The following is a 25,901-nucleotide window of genomic DNA, read 5'->3' on the forward strand; positions in this document are numbered from 1 at the left end:
ATCAGTGTTTTTGTTCAAGCAGCCCGAAACGCTGAAGTACCTACCTTGAACCTTGGAGACATACAGAATATTCTCTTCTTTTTCATCAAGGAAGGAGTTGCCTTGTCACACAAAACACAGCTTGTGAGAATTTGCTTCACTGGTTTTAGTTTTTGTATCTTGAAGTTTATTTTCCTCGACCATAATCCTCCCAAATGTGGCTTTCTCTTCTCTTGTTCCTTGATGTATCGTTTTTCTTACTGAAAAAACAGTCTTGATGTGAAGATATGAGGTCATGCATTCATTTGTTTGTATTGTCGTTGTGCTTATTTTTAGACGAGTGCTGTGAATGACCCGCTGCTGATGCCCCAAAGGTCTGAATGGAGTTCCAGTTGCAGAAAAGCCAGCAGTTGTAGCTCCCTCAGCAGGATGCTGATGAGGCAAAGTGTACTTCTCTTACTGGCTCTATTCGCCCAAGTTTTAAGGACCCAGTGTCGGCCAGCCAACGCTGATGAAGGTAAGATGGTTTGATAAGTTGAAGCTCCCCAGACTTCATTTGCACACTGCCTTTCTCCCCCCCCCGAGTTCTGGTTGAACTAATGAACTTATTAAGACAGACTTATCTTGACTCGTTCCTTGAAAAACAGCCCATTGATAATCAGAGCTTTGTTCTTGGTGCAGGAATGTAATCCTAACACACTCCAGGCTTTGGTGAAGTCTGTCCTTTGTAGCGTCACTGCTCCCACACCACCCCCATTTGCGTGAGTTTGTTTGAGTAGGCTGAGCTGTGTCAGATGTAGCTCAAGTCTGTTTCTGACTATTTCTAACACTTTTCAGGGGACCACTTCTTCTTATACAGCCTCCTTCTTACATGTTTTACTTTTACTCTTCAGATATTCAAGATTGCTTCATCAAGTTCTTCACTTAATTCAGCATTATTTCAACAAATTATTCAGCTCATTCAGCTTCCAGCTTTCAGCATTCACCCGTATTTCCTTCAGGAAATGCATTCTCTAGTTCTTCTTAGAAATCACCTCATAGGGAATCTTACTCTCAGTACATGTGCTCTTAAACTGGACAGCACAACTTACATATTTCCTGTAAAGAATTTGGGTCTGCTCTGGCTGCTAAACAAGTCCCGTTCTGAAAAAGGGGGAAAGAGGCACTGAAATCGAATCCTTAAAAATGTGTTTCTTGGATACAGTCCAGCAGTGTAATAGCTGCCTGGACTTGTGGGTAGATGGGTTTGGATGTTTACACTCTGCAGTCGGAAGTGGAGAGCAAAAGAATATGATAAAGCTCAGCATTATAATTAGAGTAATTAAGCAAGAGGGTCTCTGTTGGGCTGTAAGGCCTAAAATAAACTTGGTGCGGCTGTGTTTAAGCCAACAGTGCAACAGGGAGGAGAAAATGACTCCCATCTGTAGCCCAAGGGCAGCCCCCCCCCCCACTACCTAGCAGTCGCTGCTCCTCTCCTCCTTTGTAATGAAAAGGTATTTGTTGTCACTGAGAGAGGAGTTAACTGCCAGGGAAACTATAAATTAGCCTGCTTTTTTTCTTTCTTTAAAAAAAGAAAAAGAAAGATGCTTCTCCAGCCCTCCCTTATCCTCCAGGATAGGGTTTCTGAGGAGAATGTTTGTCTTCTAAGGTGAGCCATAAATTTCCACCAGGGTGGGGGAAGTCTGATGCATTTACACTCCACCCAGTCCTTAATCACCAAATGGCCAGGTACTATCTATGCGCCTCTGTGCTTGTCCTGCTCGCTCCCCCACTGACTTCAGCTTGGGAATGCTTCACTTTCCCCCCGCTTCCCTGCTGGGTGACGGATGGCTTCAGCTGTCCACAAACAATCACAGCAGAAGCATTTGGTTGCATTCCTCTTTGTCTTGGGTGAGGAAACAAAATAGTTATATGGAAATGGCCATGTTTTATGCGTGCTTCATTGTTTGTCTTGGGTTTTTTTTTGTTATGTGATGTTCACATAAGAAAAGAATATTCTCTGAACAAATTCAGTTCATTGAATTTCTTCAGGGGCCACAAGGACAGCCATTCGGATGATTACAGGCCTTTAAACCCGACTGTATTTTACCCCTTTAAAGCATCAGTTTAGTGTCCGTAGTGTACTGTAGTGTATTTTATTTGTTGCGACAGTGAAATATCAGGAAGTTATTTATGTGTTAATCCCAGTGGCGGTTTCCTTGACTCGATCCTCTGCTGTCAGTCAGAGAACAAGAGCCACTGACTCTTTAGATTTAGGCCTGAGAGAGAGTCTTCACAAACAGTGGGTCCAGTGGACACGGCTTTATAGTGAATTTAAAGATTAACACCAGATTAATGTAAGATTTCTCCTGTCAGTAATTAGCACCCACTCAGTCAGTGAGAGCTTCAAAAACAGTGTTTGGAAAAATAAAATAAAAAATGGCTGCTACACTTCAAATATTAAAAGATAAAATAAGCACATACCATTTTTTTAACCTGATGATAAAGCAACAATAGTTGAACCTATGGTTGTGGAGAGACCTATACTGTCTTAGCCCATTCACAAACTTCCCCTTTGATCGGTGTAGTATTGAATTTTATTCCACAGGAGCTGCACCCGTGTTGCACATATTGAAGATAAGATACAAGTTACTGTCATGGTGAAAAATCCAAATTATGGAGGGAAAAAACTGAAGGAGGCACGTTGATGCTTTAAACAGCACAACAGTGAAAGTAAAACAGCCCAGTTTAGTTTGATAATAGTTCAGGGGAAAGGAACAGGTTGTGTTGTAGTGTAATAGATTACTTCAGCCCGTACAGCAACACGTTGGTGTCTTTCTGCTGAGAGAAAACTGCAATCGAGCAAATGGAAGCAATAAAAGTAGATCAACACAGTTTTATTAGTTGAAGATGTCCTGCTTTTACTGTGTTTGTCCATTAAAGACATAATGTAAGTCTAAATGTAGCTGGACTCATTTGAATGACAGTGGAGCGGCTCTGCACTGCATGGTAATCCTTGTAGCTCCCAAGTGTTAATCCATGCTGATTGCCAGCAGCTCATTTAGGAATGAAAAGCTCCTCCACTGGAGTGCTTTCAGGAGGGACGCTCAGTGAATTTTTTTTTTTTTTTTTGGTGGGCTTGCTAATAGGCATTGTCCTATTGGTTTGCTTCCTGCCAGCCCTGCCTTTTGTCTCTTATCAATCCCCTCTCCACATCAGCCACCCTTTCACTCCGGTGTAGTGGAATCAGCAGAGGGAACTCGCCACAGCCATTTTCTGTGTGTGCCACAGCAGAGCCTCAACCAGCCTGACTTTACTGCATTCAACCATCACTCCAGTGAGAGCAGGAAATCCCACAAGTCATTCACGCAGCATATTGCTTCCTATCTCGTAGCCAGAGAAGGTTCCATAGACTGGCGCCAACTCTTCCTTTTTAGCTGGTCCTGCATTTACAGACTAGTGAGCTTTTTTCCCCCACTAGTTAAAAAAAAAAAAAAACTCCTGATGCTTTGGTCTTCACCAAAATTCCTTTCACGATTCATTTAATTAGGCTGATTTTAAATGATGTCAATCAATTTGTCCAAATGGAAGAACACATGAGAGACCCTTCCAGATGGGTTGCTTTCTGAAAATATGGTTCTTAATCCATTTTAATCCAATCATGGCAGCAGGAGGATTAATTTAGATGAAACATCCTCAGATTAAAAGGAAATGCTGGAAATTTGCCCTTTAGCTCCACGTGAGGAGTTGAAAATAAACCAGGAGTGAATGAAGTGTGGTGCTATTTATTTTTTTTACGCCAAGTCAGTTGGAAAAATGTTGGCTCTGTCTGTTGGTTTGATTTGACTGTACCGTGTTATATCTTACTCCAGTTTTTAAGTAGGTTGTCACAGAAGCACAAATGGTCCTAACTGGCCTACAATAAAGCAACAAGCAAATTTTTACAGCTTTTATGGGCGTTTTATGATGTCTGCGGCCAGATTAACAGCTGGGATGTTGACACAGCCTTATCAGTGGCATCTCCATTTAGAGGGCAGGGACAGAAACATGCCCCCCCCCCCCCACACACACACACACACACACACAGCACAGACCTTTTGTTTAAGGCTGTGTCCAGGTTGGAGCCCATCACTAAATGCCTCTTCTGCTTTTTCCCCCTTTGGTTTTGTTTTTGAGGAGAAAGTTGATCCTACCCCCTGGCCCCTTTTCCTTCTGGGATTAAGGGCCTGTCAGACATATGTGATCCAGGAAATACCTTTACTAGGCCCAAGTGGGGTCACCATAGCAACTGGCACTAGAACCTGCCGCTGCAGGCCCTCTCTCGCTTGCTCCTGTGCACATGCTCACTGGCTCGCTCGCCCCGCTCCCTCTTCCCCTTTATTGTTCGCTGGCCTTTGTTGTGATGGTGGGAGGGATTAGTCAAGTTTGCTGGTGTTGTACAGAGTTTTTTTTGCAACATAAATGTGCTTCCTGTTGTGAGGAACTGCGTATACAAACACACCGTGTGCTCTGAGAAAGGTTCCGAATAATCTCATTTTGTGGGAGGGAGGGAGGGCATTTTGTTATCGTATTCAGCTTTTCTTGTTGCAGCGCTGAAGGGCTGAGAGGGAAATGGAGGAGGAGGATTGATGAAATGAGGATTATATTATATATTATATTATACTCTAGAGCTGAAACAGAGGGGTTACTTTGGAGATGCCAATTGGCTGAAACTACAGAACTAAAAGTGAAATGTTTAGTCAGTCAAGGTAAATTAATTGAGTTGTTTTTCTAGTAAAAAAAAACTTGATTTATTTCATTAACTCAAAATCTTTAGGTTTGTAACCTACTGTAGGTTGGACAGTCTTGAGGCATCTTAGATTTTGAGAAATTGAAAAATGTATAGACTACATTGTGAATGGGAGTCGGAATGAATACCGTGTCCTCAGGATGTTGGTTCATGTCATCAGAGCGCCGTACCTCATGGAAGCGCGACCGTGGGGCAAGAATGTCAAGCAGTTTGTGCCTGAGATGATCTTTGCCTTTTGTACTAGACAAACAACACAGATGGACAACGTGTCTAACGTAATTGGGTTACCCCCTCCCCTCGCAAACTATGTAGACATTTAGAGCAGGGGGGCTCAGGTGTCTTTCTCCATGACACCTCCCTTCTCTTCACTTCACTCCACTAATTGAATTTCACCTTCCTCTCCCAAGTAGCTCCTAGCCTGCCCGACGATGGGGGCTTTGACTCATTTGGGACCCGATTTTATTTTTGGGAGCGTGTCAGTCAGGTGGTGTGGCAGGAAGGAACCGGGGGAAGCTCTTGTTCTGTTCTGTTGTCTTTTGGATGCTGTTTGATGTATTTACAGTCCAGATAAAGGCCTGTTGTGTGTGTGTGTGTGAGCACTCTCAGACGTTGTAGACACTCCTGTCAGGAGATATTTATTCAGGCTGAGATATGATGCAGTTTATTTGACACGGAACAATCCTGGTGTTTTATCCTGTTGTGAATGACGTACAGTATGTATCATAGTTTGTACCATCTGAGATCTAAACTTTATTCTCCATAACTATGTGTATTGTTTTTTTGAAAAAGCCCACTGTGGTGCTGAAGGAGAACCGATTTTCTCTTCTCCTTGTAGTCTCTGTGGAAACACAAGCAGAGCTGTTCACGCTCTATCTTGGAGATCGTCTGGATCTGACCTGCGCCGCCAAGGACTCCCTCCATGCCGTCAACTGGACCAAAGACCACGTAGCCGTAGTGGATGGAGAACACACGCGGATCCGCAACGGACAGCTGGAGATCGAGACGGTGGAGCTGTCCGACTCCGGTCTGTACACATGCACCACCTTCGGCAACCACAGCCTCTACTTCAACGTCACAGGTAAAAGCTATGGACACAGTGATGAGCAGCTGCATGTGGCCATGAATGTAATGAGATTTAAAGGGACATTGTGTAACTTCTCTAATCACGAAAATCGATTATTTCAAAAGTCTGTTTTTCATTAATCAGTAATCCCCCCATCAACAAAGTGAAGTGTTCCTTTCAGCTCTGAATTAGCCGTTCATATCATTCATATCTACATGGAGCGGGTAAGCTCGGTGCTGGCTGCCATGTGGTGTCGCCATGTTTTTACCTTCAGTGGCAGCGTGACGGTAGGAAACCACGGAAACTCAGCGGAGACACCGGAGCTGTCGGCTCAGGTCGAGGTGGTGTCTGTGAAAAGTCACCACGGTAACGCAGTGAGGAGGAATGGAGCGTTACACTGATGCTGCATTCACCTGCAGTCGGGCAGACGGCCGTCGGTAACAAACCAGATGTCATTTTAGTCACAGAAGTCCAGAGAAAGCCGGTAAAACGTGGGTCAGGTAAACAATACCACATCGCCATGACAACATATTGTCACGTGTATTGTTTTGCCTCGTGCTGACGGACCACTTGTTTACATAGAGGCTTGTTTATGCCGTTACGTGCAGTGGCTGTTGTCCGTCTGCCCAATTTCACGTGAATGCAGCATGAAAAATACGATTGAGTTGCTTGTGATATACAACCGCAACGCTAGATGGGAGGAATTCCTACACAATGTACCTTCAAAATGTAAAATGCAGGGGTGCAAACTCGTCACCTTTCGGCGAAATTCGCCGTTTTGGATCCCAAATTGGTCATTTGTGTGATTCGTGTAAATCCGCAATAAAAAAAAAAATTGAGAGGGGGGGGGGTCCGGCGAGCCGAGCCGAGCCAATGCACCTGTCTCTTTAAGGCGCATGCACCTTATCTGGATGACAACGAGTGGTGGCAGCGCTCCTCTTCTGTCCAGCAATACACAAGCTTCACTTTTAATACAGACTAACTAACGCGACTTTGTGAGCATGGCGAGTGAAAGAGTCGGAGCAAGAAGATGCGCCAGCAGCGTTGTAGGTCTGCTGTATGGGACCGCGTGTGTGTGATGATCGCGATCGCGGCCAATTAGCGATTAGCGCGTTTAGCATTTATTAGCTCTAGTGTCTCCTTCTCTGGAGGAGGGTCTGGCGAGCGAGACTAGCTCCAGTGCGACCTGTGCAGCAGCAGCAGCAGCAGGAGGAGGAGGAGGAGGTTGTTGACTGACTGTGGCAGGACACCTGCCTCTGTTTCACTTTATGTTGCTGGTAAATAATGTGGTTGTAAAAGTAGTAGGCTAAAGTTAAATTATTTAGTATGCACTAATTAAAGGGGCAGAGCTTTAAGAGACATTTTAGCTTTTATATTTTATAAGATATAATTTTTGTAAGAACCACAATTAATAAATATAGGTTATATATTTCAGTGAATATCTAATTGTTCTTAGCATTTGTTAGATAACTTTCTTTGCCCAGTAAATTAAAACATGTTGGAACTATCAATGTCTCCTCTGTTGCAGCCAGAATCTCACCTACTTTTAACCTCAGACTGTCACTATGATGTATCAGATGTCAGACTGCCTCATTCTTTCAGTTTTAACCTGAATATACCAGACATGATTGATTTTCCCAACGATCAAAGTATACGAAACCGAACCGAAAACCATGACCACAAAACCGTGAACCGAACCGTTTGCTTGAACGTCTTTTAAATACATATTGCCGCTTAATATGTTTTATGTAACCTATGGCATTTTTAAGCTTCATGTGTGTTATTGGACAGAAAGAGCAGTGCTGCCTCGGAGCATAGCCTACATACAGAAAACACATTTACATCAATAAATGTTTCACAATGAACCAATCAGTCTGTATTAAATTTTATTTAGTTTGAAGGCAAGGTTTGCAAGGTTCATCTGATGGACATCAAGGGACAGATTCTCCCAAGTTTTGCACAGCTTTTGCTCATGCTAAACCTGCATAGGCTGAAGACCCTCTTCACATGTTTCAAAACCAAACACAGAGAGACAGATTGTGCAGGTTTAACAGGAGCAAAAGCTGTGCAAACCTGAGTAAATCTGGACCCTAGTCTCATGCTAAAATTGACTGTAAATTCACCTTTAAAGTTGGTTTTTTTAAAAATTTCCCCGGGGGAGCATGCCCCCGGACCCCCCTAGGGGGTCGGTATCTTGTCACCTTTTTTACCCCTGATGAGTTTGCACCCCTGAAAATGGTGATGTTGTTTTCGATGCATAACATTAACTGCCCCCTACATCGACATCACCTTTATTACAATTATCAAAGGATTTCATCATTAAGGTAGTTTTTCTCTTACTCTTTCTCCCCACTTTCCTGTCCTCACACACTGTTGCTATGATAAAGGGAAAAAGTTAAGAAAAAACTTAACTTAAAGCAGATATCAGTGGCACGGCCGTTTCGGCTAATGCTGTGTTCAAGGCAGGCTTTTGAAACCGTAAGTTACAGCTTCAAGTCACAACTACGACTTGGTAGCGTTCCAGGTAACCCGTAGCTCGTGTTTTTACCGTCCTGTTGTCTGTGAAAGTTCCCTATAACGGCCACTCGTAACTTCCGACCCGTGAACTCGTACCAGATCGAACTGGTATGACTTCACAGGAAGGAAAAACACAAAGTACGAGTTTCCTTGAACGCACCATGAGTTAGCAGCCCCCGCCCTTGTCAGGCATCAATTGGTCCTCGTGCTACGTCACCACATTCACGCGCATCCCTTGGCTGCACACACAGCCCTTCATGCCGTTCTCTCCCCTCATTGGATAACACTTGTATCCCACAAGGAAAATTTTCTCCTCGGGTTACAGCAGAGCAGAGTGACGGAGAGACTCGTGTTTAGGCTGAAATACTTCATGTAAGTGATTGCTGACGGAAAATAGGACTATTTAGGACTTATATTAACAAAAACATTCCACTGATATCTGCTTTAACTTAAAAATCCCTGATTTTCTTAAACTACAGAGTCTATTATAGATTACTCTGCTTGTCTGTGCACATTACTTGAACACACTGTACTGTACATCCTGACACTTGCCTTCACCTACTGTTCCAATTTTCTTTTCTTTCCTTTTTTTTGATCAATTGATGTATGATTTGTCTTTGGCCTCACACTGACTTTTCTGTTTCTCCAGTTGACACGCTGGCCTCATCAGAGGATGATGATGAAGACGAGGAATCTTCCTCAGAGGAAACCAAACTACTGGGCAGCCAAAAACTGATTCGTAAGTGTGTGGATCTCTGCAGGTTACTAATGCGTATTATTAATGTGGCTGTAACAAATGGTCATTACTCATTCGCACAGTTTTGCTGAGTCATGGGGAGGGGGGATGAGTAACGCTCATGAATGGTCAGTGATGTGAAAGCTCTGTGATTCAGTGGCAGGTCTGTCGTGTGCACATGGGTCACATTCTGGTGAATCAGAGGGTTTTCACCACCTCGCTGACGGCTTTCACTCCAGGAATGTCACTGCGGTGACTAACAGTGGTTAACCTTACACGTCCTCCAATTTGTCTGTAGAGCAATTAAGACACCCTGGCTTCATCATACTGCCACTACTGGCCTCAGAGGAATCCAGCAGCCACCGAGCATAACAAACATGCCGACCTTGAGTTCATGCTCTGACTCCCAGAAATTCAACTCCCCTTGAAATGCACACAACATAACTTTACTTAACTGAAGCCACAGCATCTAAAAAAGGGATTTTCTTTTCATTTTTTAGAAATTTGAGGTTCTTACCCATCTGCCAAGCCCAGTGACTGTAATGTTTCTCTTTGGGGTGAATGCGATTTATGTAATGTCCTGTGTAAGATGAGCTTGAGGTTTAGGGTGTTTTCAGCTTTATGTGTTATTTAGTTTTAGAAAATACAGCCACTTTTTTCTGTCTCATTCTTCAGCCATGGCTCCACAATGGGCTCATCCAGAAAAAATGGAGAAGAAGCTTCACGCCGTCCCAGCCAGCAAGACCGTGAAGTTTCGCTGCCAGGCCAACGGCAATCCCACCCCCACCCTGAAATGGTACAAGAACGGCAAAGAGTTCAAGAGAGACCATCGCATCGGAGGCTTCAAGGTAAATTAAAGCCGCAAGCGGCTATGACGGGCCCTCGCCCCACGCCACTCGGCGTCGCGCTCCCACGCCCCCCCGGTCCCCGCTACCCCCGGGGCGCTCTTCGACACCCCCACGTGGACAGGCACGTGAAGGGGCGGACCCTCATCACACACGTGAATTTTGGAGCAAATCGGACAAAGTACGTAGGAGTTACAACAAGTTTATGGTTCGTCCACCAGGGGGCAGTAGTGGGGCATGGGCCGTTGCGTTCAGGGTCGTCCCCCGATCACACATGTGAAATTTCGACTGAATAGTACAATGTCAATGCAAAATATGTCATTTCCTGTGTCCACAAGGGGGCGACTTGAGCGAGCTTGCGTACGATGATATAAAGGCGTAGAGGGCGGGTCTCTGATCACATACATAAATATTGAAGCAGTTTGGACGAAGTACGTGGGAGATAGAGCAGCTCGTGTATGCATGGCGAGGCATCAGAAATGGCGGCGGCCACAGTGGCCACGCCCTTTGACCTACCGACCTGCAGAGCACAAGCTGTAATCAGCGCGGTCTGTGGATGATCTGTAGCGAATATGAAGCCGATCGGGCGAAACGCCTAGGAGGAGTTCGTTTTCGATGGACCGCAATTCCTGTCGCCGCCACACGGGGGCCATTAGCCGTAGCCTCAAAGCGTTCGTAATGTAGCTAAGGTGGGAAGTTTAATACGTCAGACTGTTCAGGACGGAGCCATCATCATGTCCACCAAGTTTGAAGTGGCTACGATCAAGTATGTCGGCATGAGAGCCGTTCGAAGTGAAATGGCGCCGAATAGTAAGTCGCCAAAATGTGTGGCATCATAGCAGCCACGCCCTTTGACCTATAGACACGCAGAGCACAAGATAAGATCAGCATGGGGTCTACATGGTTCATAGCCAATTAGAAGTCAATCGGATGAAATCTCTAGGAGGAGTTCGTTCAAATAGGAAAAAACTACAAATCAAAATGGCAGACTTCCAGTTGGGTTTAGGGCATGGCTCCAAGAGGATTATTTGTGTGTCTCCCCATGTTCTATAACCCCACCAAATTTCATGCATGTAGGTGAAACACAGAAGTGGGGCTCCAACTTTCTAGGGGGCGCTATTTAGCCATTTTGGCACGTCCATTTTTAACAACTTTATCAGACAAAACTTTTTGCGTGTCTGCATGTGCGTGCCAAAAGTCGTGTTTTTGAGCATATTCAGGGGTCCGTATTTCTCGTTGATTATTTTGGATGTCGAATTTCAATAGGGTCCTCCCTGTGACGTTGTCACTGGCTCGGGCCCTAATAATAATAATAATTTATCACTTTCAAGTGACACTACACCATCCTCGGCATTTCTTATTGAATCACTCCAGACTCATTCAGTATGAGTGGCGATGTGTGGGTGATCTCATCTCCACATTAGATCACCACCCACTCCCCTGGAGTAAGAAACGCTGCCTGCAAGTGAAAAGCGGAGGCAAGTTTCATATTTGACCTGAGAAACAATGCAAGATGAAACCCCATACCACGAAAAGGAACAACACCTCCAGGTGGACAATCCTAGCCGTCAGTTTTTTTTTAGTTTTTTTTTTATGAAGGACAACGTTGGCTGTCCTCATTCTGGGTATTAGTGCATGGTCTTTTCTGTAATTACATCCATGCAACAGTAAGTTTACCATGATCCCTGCTGAGGCTGTGACATATGGCATGTGGTGTCATTACTCTGTCAGTATCTTAATCAGCGTGGTCCCATTTCCAGGCAGGCTGTATTCAAATGTGACACGAAGCGCTGATGATGAGGCTACAATAGGCCATAAGACGGTTTACACCAGTCTCTAGTTTACTCAGCGGAGGTGTGGCGGCTGAGCTGTGTGTGGGCCAGATGCGTTTATATCACCATCATTTACTGTAAACGGTATCATCAGCCCCGACACGACACAACACGACACCATTAATCCATTTTTAGCTTAATTTCCTATCGGTCATATCAGCAACCACGACATGATATGATAATGGTGACGTATTAGGAAGCCGCGGACGCTTTGTGCTTAAATATTGACATGTCTGCGAGCGGGTGCATTCAGTGGCAGTTACCTCACAGGTGTCTGATGTGTGCATGTTCACAGAGAACCAGGAAACAACCTTCCTCACATCTGCTCTTCCCATCGAGGTGCAGACTAGTCGGGCCTTGTCTCGTGCTTCCCCAACCCATCTCCACTTCCCAGCTGGGACACATTTAAGAGTTTCCTCTCAGCTGCCTGCTTCCCCTCTCCCCGTAAGGCCCCCCCCACCCACCCAGCCAGCCAGCCAGCCAGCACAGCACAGCACACTTTAACCACCTGGCTGCTGCTTTTTTCAGTCAAGGTGCAAAGGTCTGCATCAGCGGCTGGGGACGTCTGTCATCCCTCCCACACTCTTGCTTTTATGGCCAGGCTTCTATTGTTCATATAGTCTGCATGGAGACGTGCGGGAGGGAGGGAATAATGTGGACCACATGTATATGAAGCCAAGCACAACACATCTGGCAGCAGGCAGCTGGACTCCCTCATCACCTTCTTAGCTAAATGAGGGAAACCGTATGGCTCAGTCTGTGTATATGCATGTTTGATGTTGCCATTGCCTTAGAGGTTCGCTGGTTAATCACACACTGCCGGTCTTGGCAGATTTATGGAAGAAAAATTATAACATGCCTCGGAAAAAAAAGAGCCAGACATCAGTTGGCACTAATAAGACAGGTTGGGGCAGATGCGTGTAAAATATGCACGGAGTTTCCTGCGGTCTTTGTTGGGTTGGGCAGAGATCTGCTCTTCCAAACACTGGGTGGTGTCACAGGAAGAAGAGGGAGGAGAGTTATTTTGTTGTCATTACATCACACATCATTGACCTGGTTAGCTGTTGCTTTCAAATGAACAAAACGTGAATTATGACTCAGATGGAGAAAAATGCTTCATGTGTGATGATTTTTGAATTACCAAAACTGAAATGACCTCTACCAAGCTTTATTATGTGCATGGGTTTTATTCACTCATTCACGGTTGACCATAAAGTTGGAATAGTATTTTTTTCAGACACTTTGCTCTTTTTATTCTTATTATAAAGGTTAATTGTGGTTGTTGTTTCACAGTGATGTGTTTGGAAGAGATTGATCAATAACATTTGTAGGTGATATACACTTTATCAAGAATAAATCACATTGTCACAATCATTTCATGAGAAGAGGTAACAAAATCTTTTATTCCAACTTTATGGGCAACAGTGTAGGCTATACTACTACAAACTATGGTGATGTTCATCAACAAGTATGATGGATCTGTCTGGACTATATTTTTTGTCCTGTGAATATCAAATGTGTTGTATAATTTAGACTTTTTCCTAACCGTGTAGGTTCGTGACCACGTGTGGACCATCATCATGGAGTCTGTGGTTCCCTCTGACAAGGGCAACTACACCTGTGTGGTGGAAAACCAGTACGGCAGCATCAATCACACCTACCAGCTGGATGTAGTGGGTACGTCTGAACTGTGACCGTGTTACTGCTTTATATCTGGCCACGAAACGTTGATTATGGTTTAATCACCAAATGAACGCTCATGAGAAATGTCCCACACCAGTTCATCTAATTAACCAATCAGTGATTTACAGAGGGTTTCAGACCTTGTGTCGAGTGGACTGGCTCTTTTATATCATCCATTAAAATTAGATTAAGCCTGTTTACTTGTGGCTGTAGTAATGGATCCATGTTGAGGAGGGGGCTGATTACCCAGCGAGGACCTGCCCTCTGACTCTCTCCAACACCACTAGTCCTATAAATCACAATCCTGCTTCCTCCATCACTGTTATCCCCCGAGCTCTGCCTGACCTCAGAAGTCCAGAGTCTGATGAACAGTGCGACCGCTGCAGCTTTGTCACAAGTGCTTACTAAGTCCCCACGGAGGCCTTGGTTGAAACTCAGCCAGATTCTTGGCTCATAAGTTTACTTTGGAGAGTTATCAGTCATTGAAATGGAGCAGCGGGAACATTTCATTTCACAGCGACAGCTCCAGATGATACTTACCCATCTATTGTGGCCGACTCTTAAGAGTTACACAAGCAGAATACAAACTTCAAGTCTCCATACGAGGAATCATAATCTGTAACTTGTGAAATTGGACCGTACGAAGTCAAATTATACAGGTGACCTTGTTTGCCATCGGCTCGGGCTATTTCCAGTAATAAAGCGGTGACGTGATGGGAGGTTTTATTTGTGTTTGACAGTCAGTCAGCCGTGTGCACTTTTGAATTATTGCACATGTGTTTGTCTTTGTCATTGCACGTTTGCTTGACTGCTCACCAAACTTCAATACTTAACCTTGGTTGGGTTGCGTTGCAGAGCGCTCTCCTCACAGACCCATCCTGCAGGCCGGGCTGCCGGCCAACCGGACGGTGGCGGTGGGCAGCGACGTTGAATTCGAGTGCAAGGTGTTCAGCGACCCTCAGCCTCACATCCAGTGGCTGAAGCACATCGAGGTCAACGGGAGCCGCGTCGGTCCCGACGGCTTACCATACGTCCGCATCCTCAAGGTAGGAGCACACTGACCTGTCCCGCTGTGACAAACCCAGCTCTGCAGAAAACTATCGCATGCAAAGGCAAAGCAGAAGGTTTTAGAAGATAGTGAAATGTTAAAGGGATAGTTCAACATTTTGGCAAATTGGCCCATTGCCATAATCCCTATAGTCTTAGGAGTAGGTTTGTTACCTTTAATTGTCGGGGCAAGCTATTTTTAGAATGGCAGAGCAGAGCCGTGAGCTGCTCAAAGCTACGCTACGGAGGCGCATGGATTTCTTGGTTTCCCTCATCAAATACACAATCCAACAACTCCAAAACGCTCTGGTGGACAAGTTGTGACCTGCACATTCACCACGCTATGAGATAATAAGAACGTTACCAGACAGAGTTGTTTTAGAGGTAAATACAGAGACTGCTTGCTGAAAAACTGCCCCAGACGGGAACGCGCATCAGCGGTTTTGCATGAATTTCCCTCTAAAACAACTCTGTCTGGTAACGTTGTGTTATTATCTCATAGCGTGGTGAATGTGCAGGTCACAAACCAAGAAATCCCATTAGCCTCAGTCGCGTAGCTCTGAGCAGCTCACGGCCCCGCTCCACCGTTCTAAAAATAGCTTGCACCGACAATTAAAGGTAACAAACCTACTGCTATGACTATAGGGATTATGGCAATGGGCCAATTTGCCAAAATGTTGAACTATCCCTTTAATGTTTATTTTTCCTCATTGCTATGTGACTTCTTTTCCTGTATGCCCAATGTTGTCTGAAATCATTTGAACTTAATGAATCTGTTTTTACTCTGAAATACTCGACACAAACTGATGGAACCTGTGTCTGTTCTTTGTTTTTCTGTGCTGCACATGACTTGTCTTTACTTCCAGCATTCTGGGGTCAATAGCTCGGACGCTCAGGTGCTGGCCCTCTACAATGTGACTGAGGAGGAGAGCGGAGAGTATATATGTAAAGTGTCCAATTATATAGGGGAGGCCAATCAGTCGGCCTGGCTGACTGTCACCAGATATGAGTCCACAGGTAACCACCACGCAGCGAGCACAGCGACGACACAGCGGAGACGCTTCTGGGACCACCTGGAAAAAACTAGGGCCGTAGAACTCCAGACAACCTCAGCTGTTTCTCTCCTCCCTCCCTTCGTTTCTCCCCCTCCTCTCTCCTGCCTCAGCGCTCCCTGACTGTAAATGACGCTATGGAAAATTCCCAGCAGAACAGTTGAAAGTGTTTCAGTCTTTGGTTTATGTTGGACCCGTTCTCATTCCTGCCCCATGCCTGCGCTGTGCCCTCCTAATAAGGGCCTCCCTTGCCATCTTCTTCTATTACTCTTGCTCCCTTGCCCTTCAAAGTCCTCCGTGTACCGCTTCCAGGATCTCTCTCTCTCTCTCTCTCTCTCCCTTTTGTTTTTTTCCAGCTGTCCTCCTCTGCTTACCTATGTTTCACAGGCCTCCTGTTGTTTGTCTGATGTTCGCATAGTTTGGCGAGAGTGTGAGTGTGAGTTTGAGAAGTGCCCTGTTCTGCTGCGGAGTTTTCCATGTTGCCCATCTCTTGCATGTAGAGATGAGACTGAGGTATTATGATGTGGTGATGGGGTGGACCAGGGCCGGGTTCGGCAGCGCAGACTTAACCTAACCAGCTCCTCCACTAACAGATACTGGGGGGCTCTTCCTGACAGAGTCCTCTGCGGGGGCTCCCTGTGGTTCCTCTTGGGCAGATGGTGTTGGATCGAGGAGAAGAACGCTCCTCCATCCTCTTTCTCTCTATCACAAACCCTTACTCATGGTTCCCTTTCCCCTCTTGGGCCTCTTGTTGGGTCTGCTTCCTTTGTTATTTTCTAGACCGCTGGCCTTAACACCACGGACAAGGAAATGGAAGTCCTCCAACTGAGAAATGTGTCTTTTGATGACGCTGGGGAGTATACCTGCTTGGCGGGCAATTCTATCGGGTTCTCTCACCACTCTGCATGGTTGACCGTTTTTGAAGGTATCAGTAGTTCTGTCTCTTTCCTGTATTTCCTTCTTTCCCTCTGTCCAACTCCAGCCTGGCTGTCCACCTTCACATTTTGTCAGAATGAGGTCTTCTCTGACTTCAGTTCTGATTTTGTAAAATGTGAGAGGAAGCCAGAGCAAGTTCCAGTTACTAAACCTCCCCCTGCTCCCTGTGCTCAGCATGGTTCCTGCTCCATCCAAACTCTAAGTCTAAACTCTGGAGATGGAAGAGTGTGGTCCATGCTCTGCTGTGTCTTCAGTGAAATCACAGAGCGCTAAACAACCCATGAGCCCTCACCTAGCTGCTGTCAACGTGTGAAAAAAGGGCGGTCGAACTTAAAAAACAAGCTCATAGAGACGTGAATTTAATGATCTCAGCCAGGTAGAGCCTCACATTTGTTGAAGGGTTGTTTAGCAGCTCTGATCAGATTTCACTTTGAACTCTCCCCCATTCTGCTCTTTAATTGGTGTATGCATTTGATTTGATGTAAAGCTGATTTCCTCTGACAAGCGCTACAAATGACATGCACTCCTGATGTCATTTCCTGCTGTGAGCACAGCGCCTGGCTTTGATAATTGGCCCTCTGTAGTGGATGTGTCTCATTCCTGAGGGTTGGAATGGGCATTTGTCCAATTATCATGCTGCTTGTCAGTCAGCCTCTTCACACAAGTGCAGCTCACTTGTGTTGCTGGTGTTGGTTTGGGGTGTAACGGCACACTTCAGTCAGTACAGGGACCCTTGGTTTGGGATGCAGGGTTCGCCATGTCATACTTCCAGCGCAAATGAGTTGTATGTGATAAGACAAAACGACCAAGTGCAGTTTTCAGTGGTAGCACACATCTATTAGGAGTGTATGTCTATTTAAATTCAAATAAAACCAAGCATTTAACTAAATTTCTGCTAAAACACTACAGAGCCGGATTTACATCAACTGCCAAACAAACCTCTTTCATTAAAAAGATAAAATTGTGCATCGCAACAAACACCATTATTAAAGTTATGGGTTTCATAAATACCTGTGGTTTTAGCATTGCACCAGATAGTTGTTTATATTTAAAAGGCATCGTTCACCATTACACTGCAGTCAGTTAAATGGATCATTTAAGATGAAAGCTACAGGTTGGATTATGTATGGGGAAAAAAACATAGAAAGTTCTTTTTTTTTAGTTTTGTGATTAGTAACTCCTACACACAACACCACATCCCAGGCCGAGGTCCGCCCTGAACTGTCTGTCTCACTAAAATATGAAGTCCATTACACCCCAAGGGTTGGTATGAATAAACGTTGGTGTTTTCACTGAATGGGAGGAAAAAAACAAGATCTGAATTGAAAAGCTTCTCTTAAAATATTATTCCTTTAAAAAAAAAAAAAGACAGCACATAAATGTTTCTCTATGACAAAAACATCGCATTACCAGCACCAACACACAACTCTTTGAAGAAAACATTACAAAGGGGGGGAAAGAATTTGAACTATGACGCTATTAAACTAGTATACTGAGCTCATGCTTCACGATCCGCTGTTTTTAGACAGACATGTAGACATGAAATGTGAATTAGACTGTTTGAAGTAGATGATTTGCAGTGCCAGTGTGTTTGTGTGTGTGTGAAGTGATGATAGTCTGTATAAAAGTCAGATCCTTTGCACATTGTTACACTAATTACAGAGTACGTTAGCATTAAAAACATTCGTTTCAGTTTTTGAACCACAGTGCATATGGATCAAACTCTGTTCAGTTCCACAACACAGAATCTGGGTTGTTTGGGTTTGTCCCGACTACTTTAGGTTTAGCTGTGACTGAAGAGACTACGACCACGTTAAGCTCTGATGAGGAATGTAGATTAAACCCTGTGTTCAGGGAGGTTTACATCCCTTCTGTGTCTGTGTCAAAGGCTCTGGTTTTTAGACATGGCAACTGTGTGTGTGTGTGTGTGTGTGTGTTTGTGTGATACAGTTGTTTTCAAAGTGTGTTGCTATGTACTTAAAAGCATGGGTATGATTGGTGTGCTTGGATATGTACAGTCAAGTTCATTCATGACAGCTGACCCCCCCTCCTCCTCCCGACGTAGCCGTCACTCACTACCCTCCGGCCAGCCACACCTACCTGGAGGTGGTCATCTACTGCGTGGGCTTCTTCTTCATCGCCGTCATGATTGCCATCGCAGTCATTGTGAAGATCCGCACCTCCTCCAAGAAGAGCGACTTCAACAGTCAACTGGCGGTCCACAAGTTGGCTAAAAGCATCCCGCTGCGCAGACAGGTAACAGAAAGTAGATAGGGGGTTTGGAACATTTATACCTTTTCATCTCTTCTGTCTGCCCCGTTTTATATCAATTCAAAGATTTACTGTGTATTTGACTTGTTTGACTCGCCTTCACAGCAATTAACCTTGATGCTCTCATAAAAATAAAAGCATGCACTGAGAGCTTTCATGTACATCAGGTAAGTGTAAGTACGGTACACAAAAAATGCTTAGAGTCCATGGGCATGGCACATCTGAGCGGTGTGAGTGTGGTTTTTTTCCCTCCTCTGTTGCTCACCCTGAGGTTTCTCCAATTTTTCCCTGTTAAGGTTTTCTATGGAGTTTTTCCTCAGTGGATGTGAGGGTCTAAGGGTAGAGGATGTTGTTATGATGCCTGGTAAAGCCCTTTCAGACAAACTGTTTGTAAAAACGGGATATAAAGATAAAACTGCCTTGCCTTTTACTAGCTCTTATACAGGAGTGTAGTTTTCATCTCCGTCTGCTAAATAAGCTTCTGTGGCCGACGTCTGTTTCATTATGAGAGAAGTAATGTCAGTGCTCTTTACCTCAGGTGTCTGTGGACTCCAGCTCCTCCATCCACTCTGGAGTGATGCTGGTTCGCCCCTCCCGCCTCTCCTCCAGTGGATCTCCGATGCTGTCGGGGGTGTCTGAGTATGAGCTGCCCCAAGACCCCCGCTGGGAGCTTTCCAGGAGCAGGTACGACCCGGACAAACCGCACAGAAAGGGCAACAATAGACTAGAGGCTGGTCAAGTACCTGAGAAGGAAGTTGGTGGTTTGTTGGGACAGAAATCAGCCAAATAAGAAAAGTTTTTCATTAAGAAGACATTGAGGTGCAGACGACATTGTTGTGCAGGCATCAGTAGTCTGTATAAAATAATACAGTTGTGCTCAAAAGTTGACATACCCTGGCTGTGAAATACTGGCTATATTTCAGAAAATATAAGTGATAATGCAACAAAACTTTTTTTATTCAGAGTTAATGGCTAGGTGAAGCCATTTATTATCACACAACTGTGTTTGATCCTTTTGAATCCTAATGATAAGTGCAAACACCAAAATGGCCCTGATCAAAAGTTTACATACCCTCAAAGTTTGACCCTGATAACATACACACAAATTGACACAGACTGGTTTAAATGGCTACTCAGGGGAACTGTCCACACTTCAATGATTTTAAATGATTGTCTCAACAGTTTAATTTGAATCCCATTAAAATGCCTGATACCTCATGTTTTCCTTAAATAATGTTACACAGTCACAAAATCTTCCAGGGTATGTAAACTTATGAGCACAACTGTATAAACCTCAGAAGCAGATGTCTGGATTGAACTTAAATTTGAAATCAACTTAAAAACTTTATTGCACTCACATAACACAGATTGGAACTTCTTCTGACTGTTACTGACTGTCTGCTGTGTTTTCTTCCCCTCACAGACTTGTTCTTGGGAAGCCTCTGGGTGAAGGCTGCTTTGGTCAGGTGGTGATGGGAGAGGCGCTGGGTCTGGACAAAGAGAAGCCCAACCGTGTGACCAAGGTGGCGGTCAAAATGTTGAAATGTAAGTTGTTGTTGTTGTTGTTGTATTAAGTTTCAGTCTGTGTGTATACAGTAGGTCCAGATCGATGGTTACTGAAAGTGATGAGATCTGCTGGAATAAGAGAGGAAGTCTCTGCAGAGTATAGTAATGGATTTAACAGCAGTCTCAAATCCAGGCTCCAGGGACAAGGAAACATCTGACACCAAAACCGTGATGAACAGATACTGAGACATCTGCCACTGGATCCCAGCCACTATGCAAATGGGAAAGCAGAGTAAAAAATTTATGAGAACCCTTGACATCCCATATAAAACAGTGTTCATTAAACTGCACAGAGGAGTGTGGATGTAGGGAAAGTAGCATTTATTGTGTCGTGCTTTAAGTGCCTTTCCCCAGGGAGTTTCCTCCCCAATTTGTGGACATGCTTTTGCAAGGTGATTATGGCCAGGCCTTTCCAGGCCTTTGCTCCAACAGAACATCAACTAATTATCCTAATATCATTTATTTCCCTTTCCCCCCACAGCTGATGCCACAGAGAAAGACCTGTCAGACCTGATTTCAGAGATGGAGATGATGAAGATCATCGGGAAGCACAAGAACATCATTAATCTGCTGGGAGCCTGCACACAGGATGGTAAGAGCAGACAGACAGACAGGGGGGGGGGGGGCTCAGGCCAACACACACTTTTGTCCCTCAGACAACAGTGTTGCACTGAGGCTTACTCTGAAAGATGTGTAGAACAGCATGAGTAAATGATTCTGACACCAGCTTCCGAGCTCACAGTTTGAATCAACCACAGCTGGTGCCATTTCTCTCCAATCATCCCTGACCAAAAGCTAGAGGAGAACTAACCTGGGATGACCCCGCGCTGCACACGGCTCTGCTGCCTTCACACTGACACGCAAAGCTCTTTGTTCTCCTCACTTTATTGACCAACTCTTGTAACTTTTGAAATGCACCTTGCACTGCATTTATCTGTAGTATTGATTACAGCTTTCTGTGAGGGCAGGTTATGACCAAACTAACTAGATTGGAATCAAATCTTTGCACATTCTTCTAACTAACCCCTGATGTGCTGAGTTGCTTTATGGTGCAGAATGAAGCTCCCAACACAGAGAAAAACACACTGATCCTCATGTTACCCATTCCTTAGTGCTGATGTCATTCCTTTTCTATGACATAATTCATGTTTCTCATTTTAGTTTGTGACTTGGCATGAAACTATTTATTCTAATACTGTTTTGATTTGTCCCCAGGTCCCCTCTACGTGATAGTAGAGTATGCGTCCAAAGGAAACTTGCGAGAGTACTTGAGAGCTCGGCGTCCCCCAGGCATGGAGTACTGCTACAACCCAGACCAGGTCCCCGTGGAGAACATGTCCATCAAGGACCTGGTGTCCTGTGCTTACCAAGTGGCCCGAGGCATGGAGTATTTGGCCTCCAAGAAGGTATCAATCACCCGTTCTGGACAGATGAGTTTTTGTATTGAATGTATTGTATTGGATTTGCTGATCCACAGGGTGTTGGTTCACTTCCAGTAACGTCTGCTCTTCATTTGTGCAGTGCATCCACAGAGATCTCGCTGCTCGTAATGTTTTGGTAACGGAGGACAACGTGATGAAAATAGCTGACTTCGGCCTGGCGAGGGACATCCACCATATCGATTACTATAAGAAGACCACCAATGTGAGTTGTCCTGTCATTTGTTGAATGTTATTCACAAATCCAGATACACACTGCAGGTAGCTATAACATGTGAACCTCTGCCACAGGGTCGTTTACCAGTCAAGTGGATGGCTCCCGAGGCTCTGTTCGACCGGATATACACGCACCAAAGTGATGTGTGAGTATCACGTGCCACTACTTTTCCCCCATTCAGTCTTGATGGAATGTGAGGAAAACATTTAGTCGTGCAGAAAAAGTGAGACGCTCCTGTGTGTGTGTGTGTGTGTGTGTGTGTGTGTGTGTGCAGCTGGTCATTCGGGGTGCTGCTGTGGGAGATCTTCACCCTGGGAGGTTCTCCGTATCCCGGCGTCCCGGTGGAAGAGCTGTTCAAGCTGCTGAAGGAAGGTCATCGTATGGACAAACCCTCAACATGCACACACGAGCTGTAAGGAAAAACTCCTATCAAACATGCTGCACATTCTTCAGACTCTTGTCTCACTGTTTATACTGTTAGATCTCTTCTTGTGCAATTCCCTCTAAAGTAAAACAAACAGCAAATGACCACAATGGATTTTACTGTTTCCTAAAGGATCTTTGTAACTAGTCATTAAAATGAACTTTCAAGCCATTAAAAGAAGTAGAGACATTTTCTTCTTTGATTTGCAGTCCAAAATTCACAAGAAAGAGACAAAAGTTGCATATTTAACCATTTATTTCGTTTTGTAACAGTTAATTCAGTTGTGCAAAGTAAGTAATGGAAGAGCTGTGAGGCTTTTATGTTGAGGCAGAGTTCACTCACTGCTCTGTCTCATGCTTGCCCCAGACATTTGGCATTAATATTTACATTACCCTGGTTCTTGTTTATCAGCAAAGTTAAAATTCCAGTTGCTCGGCAACGTAATGATGATCCCGACCATTGTTTGTGTGATGTCCAATAAAATGAAGGCTGAGTGAGCTTCGACTGGAACATCTTGTCCAGCTCTGGTTTTCTCACCATCCAGTTTACAGCTGGACTCTTCACAAGAATTTAACTTTTGTTTTTTAGAGATGAATGCTCAAAGATTAAAGGCAAGAGATGATGTTGATGCAATCTCCTGATCTCTGCAGGTATATGATGATGAGGGACTGCTGGCATGCTGTGCCCTCTCAGAGACCCACATTCAAACAGCTGGTGGAGGATCTAGATCGCTGCCTGGCCATGACGTCCAACCAGGTCAGTTCTTCTCTCATCACCATGCAGAGATGCAGCACAAATGTCTGTTCTGTGAGTGAAACATTGTGTTTTTTTCTTCCCTTTGTGCCTTCAGGAGTATTTGGAGCTCTCAGTGCCTCTGGACCAATATTCCCCCAGCTACCCCGACACCCGCAGCTCCACCTGTTCCTCTGGCGAGGACTCTGTCTTCTCCCACGATGCCGGAGCTGAAGAGCCCTGCCTGCCAAAGTTCCCTCCCCACTCCAACGGGGCAGCCATTAAGAAACGCTGATACCTCATCTCTCCATTCAGACAAACATTGACATTTCCTCCGCTCCCTGCCTCATGGGGCTGGACACTTCCCCATATTCCCAGAGATGAAGCTAAAAAAAAAAAAAGAAAGAAAGAAAGAAAAAAAAACACTGGTGCTCTGTGAGAAAGCAGCTTGGAGACACCTTGTAGAACTTGCTGGATCACACGGACTGACGAGTGCAGCGGTGTTCCCGGGTTCTTGGTGGTGACGATGTTTATGGGGCACTTTGTATAAACGGGAGTGGCAGTTTGTCACGGTGTCAGAAACAAGAGCAGACTCCAATTCTTCTCTCCACGTCGGGCATTCCATGGGTCGAAGGAATGGAAAGGACTGACGGTGACTGTGTCAGATTTTTGCTGGGTTTTTTTTCCCTCCCCTCTCCGAGCTGGTTTCATCTGTAGTGAAGGACGGCATTCTGCTCATCAGACCAAATCCAGAGAAAACACTACCAAGGGACTCAAAGCAAGCACCATGGTTACTGCATCATTCACTCTTTTCTTGTAAATACAGTTAGAAAATTATAAATATGAATATATATTTACACTGTACTCTTTATTTTTATTACCATAATTGATTTATTTTCTTTTGTACAAGGATGCCTTTGTTTGATCCATTTTTGACTCTAGTCAGTAGGGGCTGTTGTTACATGAGAATATCTTAAAATTGCTGAGGATTACATGGCCAGTTTTTTTCCTGTGATTCCCCTAAATTTACTACATAATCATCAATGAAAAAATATATATATATTGGTTTTCTATTTTTTAACTGTAAGTGCTTTTCATGACACAATCTGCAATACAGTGTAACTCAGTGTTTGGGGTTTCTCTCCATGCAAAGATTTATGAAAATGCGTGTCCTGTGTGTGTGTGTGTGCGCGCGACTGTCTGTGTGTATGCTTGTGTGTGGGAGAAATTTTTTTATCTTGTCTCATTCAAGACTATTCATTTACTTCAAGGATGGTCACAACTGTAAATATTCCTGGTTGTACGCCATACTTGTTAAAACCCTGAGTAATTTGCTTCAGTCAACATCATGCACTTCCACTGTGCATGCCCTCCATGTGATGAACTTATCTTCTACTGTAAATGCTTTAACAGGAGTTACATTTCGCTGCCATATAACTTCTGATGAAGGGTTGCAGAACACGTATGTCATCGTAAAAGGATTACATTAAATAAAATGCTATCGAAAAACAAACCACCCAAAGCTTTCAGAGTTTGAACTCGACTCCATAAACGGGTCTATAAATATCAACATTTTCATGTTTGTGATGTAAATCATGTTTACAGAGATGGAACGATGGCCACTTCAATCTCCCACCCATTTAACACGGGTTGCTGGGGGCTGATTAGATATGATAATGCGCTGCTGACATCAGAAGAAATGTTGGCGAGCGCAGAGAGCCACAGCCGGCAGTAAACATGTAATTTATGGCCTATGTGAATGGCTTGGCAAGTGCTGGTGCTACACTTCCATCCATCAGCCACACCAACCTTGATGCCCGTGTCTGGCTCTGGCTTCCTGCCACTGGGCTGATGCATCACCTGGATTGCAGTCTCCATGCAACAGGCTAGAATCAGAGGCACAGCGCGACTGGCTGTCCACCCTTTTTAAAAGCCAGCTCTTACAGCTGGGGTCAGTGCAGTTAGCCCTGTGTGCGTACTGTGTTACAGCGGGGGGGGGGGGGGTTAGTTAGTAACAGACAACGTATCCTTGCCTTGCCACTTCTATCCCAATGGTTGTGTGAATCATACTGCTGAGATTTGTAAATAAACACCGACATGCCGTAAAGGCAACATGGATACAAGGTCACGTCTGTCTCACTGTGAACAGTCACCTCCAGTTTTCCACACACACAGCCAGGATTCAAACAAACATATGACCTTATTGTTTTGGGGGGAAATATCATCCACTCCTGGAAACGGGGGAGTAATAAAGTATTGTGTGTGTGCGTTATGGTTGAGGTGATGATGAAGAGCTCTATTTAAGAAGAGAAAGGACAGGAGAGGCCGTGCTTTATAACCTGCTAATGGTGCAGAGCAAGGAGCAGAGGTGCTATTAGGTGGAGGGTATTATCACTTCTGACAGATGGCACAGGAAGAGTTTGGTGGAGCAAAGTTCATCGGCTGTCATCCAGTGTAGCAACGGTGCTCTGCTGATGGCTGCAGTTCATGAACTCAGTCGGCGTCTTTATTTCTGCTCTGATGGGGATTGGCAGGGGAAGGAGTTTATTGTTAGCAGTTATAATTTGGGAAATGTGACAGTATCTAATTAATGGTCTGTGAACACTGAGATGAAAGAAGACGTCTGACTGCTATGTCCTGTTTTTGTCTTCTCTGAGAAATGCCTATCTGATGACTGATTGGGGGAATGCAAATTGATTTGGGAATACTGGAATTTCAGTCATTCAAGCACGACCCAACTGCAAACCGGTAACGTTAAAGCACCGGCGGCAACACCCTCGCTCAATTGCAGTCA

The 25,901-nt window shown here is 44.7% G+C and overlaps 1 protein-coding gene and 1 long non-coding RNA gene across 5 annotated transcripts; one reads left to right on the forward strand and one right to left on the reverse strand.

Annotated features, from left to right (window-relative positions):
* The first annotated feature begins 294 nt into the window (after nt 1–294).
* Nucleotides 295–24,620, forward strand: fgfr1a (fibroblast growth factor receptor 1a). Of its 4 annotated transcripts, none has more exons than XM_085787465.1 (17): nt 295–496; nt 5,583–5,825; nt 8,977–9,066; nt 9,739–9,911; nt 13,294–13,417; nt 14,279–14,469; nt 15,337–15,487; nt 18,524–18,720; nt 19,268–19,413; nt 20,153–20,274; nt 20,777–20,887; nt 21,511–21,701; nt 21,817–21,939; nt 22,026–22,096; nt 22,226–22,363; nt 23,026–23,131; nt 23,226–24,620. In XM_085787465.1, exons 1-17 carry the CDS (start codon nt 343–345, stop codon nt 23,400–23,402), a joined length of 2,508 nt encoding a protein of 835 aa, XP_085643591.1. In that variant the 5' UTR covers nt 295–342; the 3' UTR covers nt 23,403–24,620. The 4 variants fall into 4 exon arrangements, with proteins under 4 accessions (XP_085643591.1, XP_085643593.1, XP_085643592.1 ...); XM_085787467.1 differs by having other exon boundaries at nt 18,524–18,714; XM_085787466.1 differs by lacking the exon at nt 15,337–15,487 and adding an exon at nt 16,303–16,447.
* LOC146981888 (uncharacterized) lies at nt 18,778–19,268 on the reverse strand. The gene is made up of 2 exons (XR_015036612.1): nt 19,161–19,268; nt 18,778–18,978 (listed from the first exon to the last, which is right to left on the reverse strand). It is a non-coding gene; the product is annotated as an uncharacterized LOC146981888 (long non-coding RNA).
* Nucleotides 24,621–25,901: the final 1,281 nt, after the last annotated feature.

Source organism: Trachurus japonicus, chromosome 9 (assembly GCF_045865225.1).
Source record: "Trachurus japonicus isolate A0001 chromosome 9, Traja_1.0".
Lineage (NCBI taxonomy): Eukaryota > Metazoa > Chordata > Actinopteri > Carangiformes > Carangidae > Trachurus > Trachurus japonicus.

What these genes read in the sequence shown, in the direction of transcription:
- fgfr1a (XM_085787465.1), top strand. Translation starts at nt 343, where the DNA reads ATGCCCCAAAGGTCTGAATGGAGTTCCAGTTGCAGAAAAGCCAGCAGT. An exon ending in AGTATTTGGCCTCCAAGAAG is followed by an intron (nt 21,702 to 21,816) that starts GTATCAATCACC and finishes TCATTTGTGCAG; the next exon opens with TGCATCCACAGAGATCTCGC. An exon ending in ACTATAAGAAGACCACCAAT is followed by an intron (nt 21,940 to 22,025) that starts GTGAGTTGTCCT and finishes CCTCTGCCACAG; the next exon opens with GGTCGTTTACCAGTCAAGTG.